Below are 13166 nucleotides of genomic sequence, written 5' to 3'. Positions count from 1 at the left end.
AACACTGCGAGTCGTTTGGAAATCGAAGTACACTCTGCAATTATCAGTGATCACAGGACTCCTCGACTAAATCAATTCAAAACAGAGAGAAAGAGGGATAGAGCAAAAAAAATATAAAAAAAATAAGATGGAAACTGGGAAGACAATATGCAACCGAAAGAAAAGATACCAAAATAATAAATGAAACTGCAATGATATTTTGTAAGTGTTAAGTGTTCTTTTCTCTTTCCTGTCTGAGGCAATTGGTAGTTTCTCAAGTCGTGCATGTGAAGAGGAAGCCATGACGTTAGAAAACCCCCACTATTTAAAAGATGTTAATGATAAGGAAACTCTGAGACACAGGTTAGAACTGATTCTAAAACTATTCCTGTCACGCTGATGTCCTCAGCTGCGGCATTCATACTACAAGACCTACAAGACAGTCCATGTGATTATACGCTCTCTTGAGGTAAGGCTTTTTAATGTCTATATATATACATTAATATACTATAAATGGGGTTCTGCAATGTGCCAGGTACAGAAGAAAGTATGTTGGTATTGTTTTCTTGAGAGTAAATTGGACTTGGTGACTGTTTTTTTTTATTATTATTATTATATATATCTAGTCTATAATAGTCACATTTCTAATGCGTGTGCTTGAAATGTTCTTCTTAAAGAATATTACAACATTTAGCATTGCTACATGAGCAGAGCATATTATCAGTCACAAGACAATACATGCGTCTAAAGCATGGTTAACACATCCTTTTGGCAGGAAACATTTCACAGCATTGGCAACTAATAGAATATCAAAGATTAAAACACAAATTACTTATAACACCAATTTTATCCAAAATCATAGTCACAAACCAATAAATAGGTCACCATAAAGATAAAAAAGGAGCAAGAACTGCAACATAAGCATGTTTTAATTGAGCAATGATTCCAGTGCAACAGTTTGTGGTGTGCTGGGTAAAAAAAAAAGTGCTAAAGGACAGCATGTATTTCAGTGTTGCTTCAGCCTCTCGAGCCACCAGTGTCACGAGGGGAGGACTGGCCATCTGAAGCACTGGGAGTTTCTCCAATTTCAATGTCGTTATTATGTCATTCGTGACACAATGTAACTCCTAATTGTGAGTAACGAGCAAATAAACAAATAAACATTACCGTATAGCAGCAGATTATCAGGCATAAGAGAAAGAGTAAATGTTTGTGAATATAAAACATTCATATTAATCATATTATTTCCAAGTAGTTGGGAATGGTTTCCCAATAGATTTTCAGTAATTTCACTTGTGTAAGAAAATGATTCATAAAAAAAGTGGGAAATTACCGTCCTTGAACAAGAACATGGCAAAACTTGTGGCTTTCACTCAAGTGTGTGCTGTTGTTAGGACAGTGTCAAATAAAATGAAATAGTATGACTGTCCTTGTATTGAAAAGAGCTGTAAAGATTATTCAAAATTCTATTTGCCGTGGATACCAGGAAAGGCTAGGCAAATTATAACGAATGCCAGTCATTTATTAATGTTAATGATAAGCACAAAAATATTTTTTACTTTTTAATAATAATATTTTTTATTTCTTTATTGTTTTATATTTTTAGTTTTAAAACTTCCTCAGCAAAAACTGAGCTGGTGTGTCATGTGTTTTGTATTGCGGACCGGGGACCATGGGCTGCCGAGTGCCAGAAAGGCCAGGGCCACTTTTTAGTCCCAGTCCTCCCCTGAGTGTAGCTTTAAGATGCTGTGTGAAGTTAGAGAATGTTAACATTTGAAACAAATCTCCAAACCCCTGCATTGTGTTGTTGTGCTGTACCTGAAGCAAGAATACGTCCCAACTGCCAATACTATTAAAAGTGTCAAACGAAAAAAGGAACTGCTCTTTGTGTTGGGCAATATCATCAACACTACTGCAAAAACAGCAAAAGACTATTTATAAAGATAGATGGATGGATGCATGGATGGATCCCAGATAGCAACATTGTGTCGGCCCAGATCCGGCCCACATCTGGCCCACATGCAGTGTGGAATGACGGCCCTTGGGTGGCTCACTCCTGTTTGCCAGATCTGGACCACAAGCAACCCATAGCAATGCCACATGCCAACCAAGAGCAAAGAAATAAACCAGAACTGGGCCTCATCTGAGCCAAAAAAAATCTGTGTGTATTATACATAGCAATCTCAGCCTTAACAAGCCATTTAACACGCCTGTTATGCTATTTAATCCTCCTCTGCTGAGATCTTGAGAGATTTAATGTCTTCTTTTCTCCTCAGTTGATTTCATCTAAGGCTGTGGCTGAAGTCAGTTGTAGTTCTTGTGTTTCTGCTCGTCTCTTTTTCTGTTCCCTTTTTTCAGTTATTCTGCTTGTTAACAGGCTTGGTATGGCTGAGATTACTATATACAGTTTTGTGGCTCAGATAAGGTCCAGTTTTGGTTTATTTCTTTGCTCTTGGCTGACATGTGGCATTGCTACGGCCTGCTTGTGGCCCAGATCTGGCAAAGAGTAGTGGGCCGCCCAAAGGCCGTCATTCCACGCTGCATGTGGGCCAGATCATCATTCCACATGTGCCAGATGTGGGCCGGATCTGGGCCGACACAATGTTGCAATCTGGGATGGATGGATGGAACCAATGGCAATCAAATAATTATCATCATATTTCAATATGTTAATAGTAATCACTTGGCATACACTTATTTGACCTCTTTAGTCCAGATCCAGTTTAAACACATTGGAACTAACTGTATTTATAAGCTATAAATATTTTTCCCAGTGTATTTTTTATACGTGCGTTTGTTTATCATTTCTTTGCCGGCAAAAGTGATCTTGGCTTTATTTTGAATTTCCTTCTCACGGTTTACTTTCTTTACACAGCAAACACAAGAAGCAACAATCAACTTTGAATCAAATGGCCACTTTTGTTCCTACGGAGATCCCAGTCGTATCTGGAACACCTCCATCTGTCGTTGTGCCCGCCTCGCCTTCCACACTACCCGTCTCCCATCAGATCGGGATTGCAATCCTGGTCATCGCCTTCGTGTTTGGTTTTCCCGGCAACCTGTTCGTGGTGTGGTCGGTCCTGTGCCGGGTCCGCGTCCGCTCCGTCACCTGTCTGCTGATTCTGAACCTGGCCGTGGCTGATGCGCTGGTGCTCCTGAGCGCACCGCTGTTCATCAGGTACCTGGCAGGAGGGAGAGGCTGGGAGTTTGGCGGCACCGTCTGTAAGACGCTCCATTACCTGTGTTGCGTCAACATGTACGCCTCAATCTACCTGATCTGTCTGATGAGCATGGACCGCTGGCTGGCCGTCACAAAGCCGTTTCTGTCTCAGAGATTGAGGACCAAGAAAAGGCTCCTGTCTGTCATGTTGGGCATCTGGGCGATGGCTTTTCTGATGGCTTTGCCCATGCCGTTCTATCGGTGAGTCCGAGAGATTTTTTTCCAGTCACTTCAACAACACAACACAAATCACACTTTGAATTGAGCAATAACAAGAAGCCATGCTATTGTAAACATAAAGGGTGCTGCATGATACTCAGCACTGCAGATTCATATGAAAGCACAATATTACGATAGATCCGATTGTCAAGAAGTTGACATTCTCACTTCCAAGGCATTCAAAACTGAAGAAGGGTTATGCGCTATTAAGACGCTAGATGTCGCTATATCGACACACCAGAACCGCCATTGGTTTCAATCGCTTCCCTTATGCATCAGGCCCACTCAAGTGCCTTGAAACGCGCAGCTTTGTTTGATGCGTTGACGTAATTTCCACTGAAACGGGAAGCTAAGGCGGGACATATTGAATGGCTCCTCCCCTTTTTTAAATAGCCAATAGCGTTTAGTTTCCCATACAGAGACTGTAAGTCATACTTGCGCTGATGATATGTTGGATTCAATAGTAGAGGTGTGAATAAATTCTAGCCATTCCATTCGTAACCAGCGCACAGTTGGGAAACGGAATAAAACTTGAGCGTTAGAGCAACAGAACTCACATCTCCAACCCGTGTTGCTCCGTGACGTGTCAACGCTCCCATCCGCTTTGGCCAGGCTTTTCTGACGCCTTAGATTCTAGAGAGCATTTGATTGGACAGAAGATGTGATGACAAGCTCCGCGATGATGTCATAAAAATCTGTGATCCATTTAGCGGAAGTGAGAGACTGTACGTTTTGAATGCTTTTATCTTCTAAATGCAAATTTTGTTATTGTTTTGGAACACACCAGCTTATGCATAACCTTAAGGTATTTAAAGTTTTTTGTATTTGTAAAAGCAGAATGATTGTATTCATAATCCGGGTGCAAGTGCTATGAATCAATGAAATATTCAAAGAACACTTCTCCACAATATAAAACATGTAACAGGCAGACAAAAGTACATTATTGCAAAAACCGGCCCCAAGAATTATGTAAAGGGCGGCCCATCCTTCAGGCCACAGGCAGTCTCTATGGGCCCCATCCTGCCTGGGGTTTCGTTGCGGTTACTGTAAAAAAAAACATTATTTGTTCTCCACTGAAAAAATGCATTTGGTTCACGGACAAAGGTATTATCTACAGATTGCAAACCTTCCTCAAAAGTGCTCAAGTTGTCAGAAAGGTACAAAATAGGTCACAGAAGTGATTACTTGACTATTTGAACTGCTTCCTGTGTTCAAAGCACGTTTGAATGGCAGGAACAGCTCTTCTGTTGCCGATTAATTCTGGGCAATGAATTCAAAGACTGCAAACCTAAAGGCCAGTATGCAGTAATTAATCCTAACTACTCAGGTACTCTCAAAAATCACTCGTTGGACTAATTTAATAAAAATATGACACGCATTTCCACACAGTTGATAAGATTTATTTGAACTTGTAAAATTCATCTTAATTCCGTGTGATCACATACATTTTTATTTGACGTATTCGTTTTCGCATCATACATCTGTTTACAGTGGAAGTTCGATGCGGCTGAGCCGGCGCAACACACGTCATAACCAAACGTTATGTGATTGGCTTACGGGTAAACATTGATTTTAAACTTCAGACAAGCACCCCCCCACAAGAAAGAAAACGCTTTTCAATTATGCCCTTCCAGACTCTGTCTACGAAGCAAAGCGAAGTAGCAGAGTTTGGTATTACCAGGCTAGAGAATGGAACCTGCAAACTTTGAGTTACAAGTCTGATTCTCTAACTATTAGGCCACAACTGCCCCACCTGAATGTAGTGTAGACTTGGAATTAAGCCTTTAGAAAATAACATTAAACAGTAAAATGTTTAGTCTTCAGTAGCCTATTGGAAATATAACAGTGATCCGAATTAACCAATTCAACTGTCTGAAAGAAGAAGTCCAGATTGCACCTCCCATCACTATTCAATAAGAAATATAACACTTATAGCTCACATGCTATGTGTATCTCTTGCAGTATGCAAATATATTCAGTAAGAATATTTTGCTGCATGGCATAAACTCAGTTGCTCATAAAGAGCAACATACAGCGTAGTTTCGATTAATGTGGCCTCAGAGCCTAACCACACACTCTACTCTTCAGCTCAATAGAAACCACAAAAACCAACGGCTTTGAAATGTCAGTATACACTGACTAGCTTCACTAAATGCAAGGCAAGGCATTTATCACATTTATTTTATTTACCACATTTCATACACTATGGTAATTCAACGTGTTTTACACAGGAAGGAATTAAAATAAGAACAAAATAAAAGCAAGGGAAATTAAAACAGTTAAAAAAGGAATTAAAAGAGTAAAAAGATGATACATAGATAAACTTCTTGTCTCAAAAAAACAACAACACAAAAACACTGGTGTGTCATATTTTTCACAGCTGCTTGTTTTACTGTGAGATTTTACCATGTTGATTGTGTCTGTGGACAAAACTTGCAACACATGCAACAAAACTAATTAATGTAGTCTCAACACAAAGGAATTAAATTTACTTAGCATTTTACAAATTTAATTATATTTAAAATTTTTGGCATCACTTTTTTTTTTTTTTTTTTTTTTTTTTGTGGTTTGACCCATTTCAGAGGCGGCCACAATTCCAATTCAAAAATATTCAGAGCTATAGAAATGTTTCTTCATATTTACAAGTGACACTTCTTTCTACAAACAAACCTTCTAGTGTCTGTTACATAGGCACAATTTAAACCGTCTCCTGTGACTTATGTCTCTCTCTCTTTATATGTTGACCTCTTTCATTTGTTGTTTGCACCGACAGTACCGTGAAGCCGCTCCGTCCAGGTGTGCCCATCTTCGTGTGTACACAGTACCACTGGGAGAGCAGCACTCATGAAATCTTCCAGTACCTGTGTGAGACTCTGCTGGGTTTCCTCCTGCCCTTCACCTTCATCCTGTTCTGCTATATCTCAGTGATCTGTCGGCTGCGCAGCACCATGTTCCAGCGCAAAGGAAGAGGAAACTTCCTCATCCTCCTCATCATCGCTGCTTTTATCGTCTTCTGGCTGCCGTATCACCTAATCAACATTTTACAGGTGAGTAACACACACTGTATGATTAATGCTGCCTTTATCCAAATGATCGTAAATACGAGTTCCCTTGTAAAAAAATGGACATGAATGCCCTCTCAAGTCACATTTACCCAGAGATGGGAAGTAACAAAGTACAAATACTTCGTTACTGTAGCCTACTCAAGTAGATTTTTCAGATATTTTACTTTACTATTTATTTTTGTGCCGACTTTTTACTTTTACTCCTTACATTTTAACACTAATATCGGTACTTTCTACTCCTTACATTTTACCAAATTGGCTCGTTAGTTTCAAATAATTTCAGTGGAGTTACCGTTATTATTTTCCGCGTCATCAGTCAATCATGACCAATCTGACCAATCATAATCCGCCATTTTGTCCGACAAAGCAGTCAGGAGAGTTAGTAGATTAACATGGGAGGATTTAAACTTGAAAAACGAAGTGTACCGACATCTTTTCGCGTAAAAACAACATTCCTTCTTATGTTCATTCATGTTTATTTGATGCTATAAATTAACTAGAAGGAAGAGATGATCGGTTCACAAGCAGCTTTAACTGAAGCTCTACAGCGATCTGTCATGACACATTAAAGATCCACAAAACGGTATTTATTGTTTAAATTTCTTTAAAAAATGACTAAATTTGAAAGGTGAGAATTTGTTTGATATAAAAAAATAACCTGGTCTGTCCTGTCTGTCAGTGTGTTGTCAGTGTCCTCTCTGCTCCGCGACGTGTGTTTCACTGCGTGAGAGCGGCGTCGCTTGTCGGACATAGCAACAGTAACTAAAAGGGAACAGAAGGGAATGGTTTGGGACCGTTCGCAAACCGGTCTTTGCGAACAGTCACAATTGAATTCATATCTTACTACTCAATCAGAATCTCATTAACCTGGATGAGTCTCTGTCACAATAATCATATAGGCTATGTGATGTTTTAGGCCTATTGGCAGACATCCATTTAAAATGTAGGCAAGAACCTTTTTTCCAAATCCACTTAAGTTTCTCAGCTTGCACTCCAGTAATATTAGTGTTGTCATGGTAGCTTTGCATAAAAAATGGTTGTCATTCGCAAGGCTACTTTTACTTTTATACTTTAAGTAAATTTCCAAGCCTGTACTTTGTTACTTTTACTTGAGTAAAGAATTGTTAGAGTATTTGTTAACACAAGTATCTGTACTTCTACTTGAGTAAGGGAAGTGGGTACTTTTGCCTTCTCTGCATTTACCACTAGGAAGCTCTGAGATTTCCTGTGTCGTGTGGGCATTAAACTTTAAACACTGCATATTTACATATATGATTAAGAATTTGAAGTGTATTGTATGTTTTTTTACACAGAGAAAATAGCCTGTATTTGACCAAAATTCAAATTCCACTCTAGATAGCGTGATGAATGTTTATATGGTTGTAGTCTCCCTGAAAAAGGAAACAAATATTTAAAAGAACATACATAAACACTTGTTGCATTTACCTCAATCTCTGTATTATAAGAGTGTAAAATAAACAATCATATAAATCAGATTAAACATAATACTCAAATTATGAGTCATCTGTATTCAAATAATTTGTACTCAAAGTGCAAATCAATCTCAAAACATTTCAGTTATCACAATATGATAACACTTTACACATTATCAGTTTAATGAGGTCATAACACGTGCCATCAGGAACTTAACACTGACCATTCAGCACGTGACCCCTTAACATTCACTCATCCATGATACTAACTCAAAATAAGAATAAACCAGTGTTAAGAGATAAAAGTATCATATCAAACTCATCTTAACATCATAATAACACTGTATTTTCAGCATACGAATTGTTAGACAACCATCAAACTTCACATATTAACCCTTGTGTGGTGTTCATATTTTTGTTACTCAGCCAGTGTTCGTGGGTCTGGTGGACCCGCTGCATTTTTGGGTTTTTAATTCAACACAATCAAAAATGTTATGTTAAAATACTCAACAGATGTTTACTTCATCCCAATTACAAGCAATATAAACAGCATATGGTTAATATTTTCTCTTTACCTTTGTTAGATCACATTTAAGAATTGCAACCTCGTGTGGGAATGGCAGGAGTAGAAACACAAAACTCACTCTTGCACTCTTTCACACTTACACACAATCTCTCTCTCACACGCATGCACACACACACTCATGCACACACATACACACACCCACAACACACACACAAAACACCCACACACACACAAACACACACACACACACACACACACACACACACACACACTCACTTGGATATGTGGTGTACGGTCACTCTCCATAGGCATAATGGTTTTTCTAATGTACAAACTGTATAATCTATCCCCCTACACCAGGGATGGGCAGGTCCTGGAGGGCCTCTGTCCTACAGAGTTTAGCTCCAACCCTGAAAAAATCACCTGCCTGTAATTTTCTAGTAATCCTGAGGACCTTGATTAGCTTGTTCAGGTGTGTTTGATTAGGGTTGAAGCTAAACTCAGTACGACAGTGGCCCTCCAGGACCGAAGTTGCCCATCCCTGCCCTACACTAACCCGACCCCTAAACCTACCAATCACAGAAAACTTTTGGCCTTTTTTGAATTTCAAAAAACACCATTTAGTATGTTTTAGTATGAGGACACAGATGTCGTCATAAACCATGTTTACAATGTAATACCCATGTCATTATACACATTTGTGTCCTCATAAACTATATACAAGAACATACACACACTAACAGCAGGCCCTGACAGGAGGAGGACAGAGTAAAGGTACACAGGACCTACAATTTCCACACTTTTATTGGCCCCGGGTCCAGTGGACCCGAACATCCTGTGTGTAATATAAATGTGTAGGGGGGGTTAGGTGTTCAGTGTGTTTTCATTGAAAATGTGTTCTGATATATATTCCTCACAGAAAATGAGCCAAGGCCAATGAGTCTGAGTTTAAAAAATAATTAATTGTATCATTTTTCTTTTGATAAAAAATGAAAACGGGTCCAACAGACCCGAACACCATACAAGGGTTAACGGTATAGTGCATGAAATGTGCTAATGGTAGCATATAGCATCGGAAGCTATTCAGCATTTATTAACCTTAGATAATGCTACAGATGGACTCTTGTTGTAAAGTGTTACCGTTTCAAGTCATGCTTAAAGATGGTGATCTTTAAACATCTGCACAAAAGACCATAGCATTGAAATTAGACATGTATATTATTTATATGTAGGCCTATACTTTCACATGTTATTTGTTTCTGTCTTAGAACAGTTTGATTATTAATCAAAATAACAAAATATGTGTTACAGTGACGATAAAAAGAACTGATATTGAATGCATCAGTTTGGTTTCTCACATCACTAGCTTTAAATATGCAACTTGCAAACGAATGCATAAAAGCAACCAGCTGGATATAAACTAGTGCAAATAGATGTTTACAATGGTGATACTAAACATTTGGTTCGTGCTTGCATGTGTTTTTGTCATATTGTTTTTAACCGTTTGAGGTACTCCTAATATTAGCGTCCTCTCAGCCTCGACGGCAAACATACTGCTATTCTCCACTAATGCAGAATATAGCCAACAAATGAATTACCGTATAATGATATGAAAACATGTAGTGTAGTGTATACATTTTGCTGTCTATGTTTTAAATCTTCATCTGAAGTGTCCCGCACTGACAGTCTCACGCGTCAAAACAAACTATACGAGGCGTCAGTGTTTCCCCTCTAGAGGCCGCTCTCGTACTGTATAATGACCCTTCTCAGCTGTTCCAGCAACAGATGTAAGCCGGAAAACTATCGGTATGGATTTTTGCCGATTACCAATTGTTCCAGCAATCGGTGCCGATAACAGGCAAAATCTATCAATCGGCCGACCTCTAATTTCCAATAGCACATGAAAACAGCACAATATCTCAAACCTACACAGCAAAATCCCCAGAGTTAAATGAACTCTGCTCAGAGTACATATGGTCCCACTCTACAGAGACTTAAAATAGCACTGAAGAAGTGTTAAAGTTAATGAGATAATTAAGTGATTAATTAAGTGATGATTGAGCATTAGTGATGAACACCTGCTGTTAACAAGCAGAATCACTGACGGAAAGAGAAACACAAGAACTACAACTGACTTCTAACAGAGGTTTCGATGTTGATGATTTTTTTTTTTTAATGTTGGTCAACATTATGGTGATTAGTGTTTATTTTAGTTGGGCAGTTTGAGCTTTTTATGCCAGTTTGTGGTCTTTGTAACAGTGTCTACGAAAAAAAAAAAAAAAAAAGGCCAGAAACAAAGATGATCAGGTGATATAGTTTTCAGTAGAATAAAGTAGAATAATTCACTAATCTTGTCCCTGACCAAAAGTGGTTATTTGTTATCAATATATTATATTCACCAACAATATTTTCTTGCCACAGATTACACATTCAGAATTTTGATTAAGACTGTGGCTGGAAGTCAGTTGTAGTTGTTGTTTATCTTTCCTTCAGTGATTCTTCTTGTTAAGAGCAGGTGTTCATCACTAATGGTTAATCATCACTTAATTAGAATAGAATAGAATAGAATAGAATAGAATAGAATAGAATAGAATAGAATAGAATAGAATAGAATAGAATAGAATGAGGCATTTATTCATATGTACTACTGTACAGCCAAAGCGCTTTACAATCATATGAGGTGATCTCTCCTCAACACCACCAGTGTGAGACGGCAGCCACAGAACAACGGCGCAGTGCGCTCACCACACACACACACACCAGCCATAGTGGAGAGGAGAGAGAGTGATCGAGCCAGTTCAGTGAATGGGGATTATTAGGAGGCCATGATTGGCAAGGGCCATTGGAGGGAATGTGGCCAGGACACCAGGGTTACACCCCTACTCTTGTGAAGAAGTGCCATGTACGGTGTACATTTTAGGACATCCTCAGACCTCAGACATATGAAGACAAGGCATCATGCCTCAGACTAAAAGGCTTCAGTCATTGGACAAAACGGCATCGCGCCTCAGACTGAAAAGCTTCAGGTCTCAGGAAAAACAATGTCAGGTGTCAGGTCTCGTACAATTAGGCATCAGACGAAACAGCCTCAGACAAAAAGGCATCAGACATAAAGACATCGGACGAAACGGACTCAGACTAAAAGGCATCAGACATAAAGGCATCGGACGAAACGGACTCAGACTAAAAGGCATCAGACATAAAGGCATCGGACGAAACGGACTCAGACTAAAAGGCATCAGACATAAAGACATCGGACGAAACGGACTCAGACTAAAAGGCATCAGACATAAAGACATCGGACGAAACGGACTCAGACTAAAAGGCATCAGACATAAAGGCATCGGACGAAACGGACTCAGACTAAAAGGCATCAGACATAAAGGCATCGGACGAAACGGACTCAGACTAAAAGGCATCAGACAAAAAGGCATCAGACGAAACGGACTCAGACTAAAAGGCATCAGACAAAAAGGCATCAGACGAAACGGACTCAGACTAAAAGGCATCAGACATAAAGGCATTGGACGAAACGGACTCAGATGGAGTTTGGAGGTTCGCATTGCCCCGCCACATGTGACATCACATGTACGCAACACAGAGTAGGGAGTGAGACTGTGTTGATGTACGCGATTCATAGCTCGAAAGAACGCTTTACTTGTTACATTTCTGAAGTCTCTAAGGTTGATTAAAAACAAGAAAAGTGACAGATTCTTGAAATATTATGATGATATTTTTGACAATACCACTGATGCATAATGTTTCCTCTGTGTATTTATTTATTTATTTATTTATTTATTTATTTGAAGCTTTACATATACTTATCAACATAATTAGTATATATATATATATATATATATATATATATATATATATATATATATATATATATATATATATATATATATGTATATATATATATATATATATATATATATATATATATATATACAGTACAGGCCAAAAGTTTGGAAACATTACTATTTTTAATGTTTTTGAAAGAAGTTTCTTCTGCTCATCAAGCCTGCATTTATTAGATCAAAAATACAGGGAAAAAAATGTAATATTGTGATATATTATTACAATTTAAAATAATTGGTTTTCAATTTATTATACTTTAAATTATCATTTATTTCTGTGATGCAAAGCTGAATTTTCAGGATCATTACTCCAGTCTTCAGTGTCACATGTGACATCCAGTCTATCACATGATCCTTTAGAAATCATTCTGATTTATTATGAGTGTTGGAAACATTTCTGCTGCCTAATATATTTGATGAATAAAAGGTTAAAAAGAACTGCATTTATTCAAAATAAAAAAAAAAATTTTCTAATAATATAAATCTTCTTTACAGGGGCGGATCTAGAAAAATATTTATGGTGTGGCGAGAGGGGTGGCAACATATGGCAGACATATATATACTGAATTTAATCACAGTTAAATTGGCTATAACATTTAATTCGTTGCTGCCAACTAGGGTGATCCGCCCCTGCTTCTTTACTATCACTTTTTATCAATTTAACACATCCTTGCTGAATAAAAGTATTGATTTATTTCAACAAAAAAAAAGAAAAAATGACTGACCCCAAATTACTGACCAGTGTATATTGTTGTTACAAAAGATTTATATTTTTAAAATATTTCATATTCAATATTTTTTATTCATCAAAGTATCCTAAAAAAGTATCACAGGTTAGGAAAAAATATTAAGCAGCAGAACTGT

General features: G+C 38.0%; 1 protein-coding gene across 1 annotated transcript in view; it reads left to right on the top strand.

Annotated features, from left to right (window-relative positions):
• The first annotated feature begins 292 nt into the window (after positions 1 to 292).
• Positions 293 to 13166, top strand: part of ltb4r (leukotriene B4 receptor) — a 16355-nt gene continuing 3481 nt past the window's right edge. The window contains exons 1-3 of the mRNA XM_084107547.1: positions 293 to 448; positions 2855 to 3400; positions 6192 to 6465. Coding sequence (XP_083963673.1) covers positions 2889 to 3400; positions 6192 to 6465 — 786 coding nt within the window. The 5' untranslated portion in view covers positions 293 to 448; positions 2855 to 2888. The remainder of the gene's footprint in view (positions 449 to 2854; positions 3401 to 6191; positions 6466 to 13166) is intronic.

Source organism: Abramis brama (genome assembly GCF_963993115.1).
Source record: "Abramis brama genome assembly, chromosome: 3".
In the NCBI taxonomy this organism is placed as follows: Eukaryota; Metazoa; Chordata; class Actinopteri; order Cypriniformes; family Leuciscidae; genus Abramis; species Abramis brama.
The sequence above is the reverse complement of the archived record's forward strand: the minus strand, read 5'-3'. Positions and strand labels throughout refer to the sequence as shown.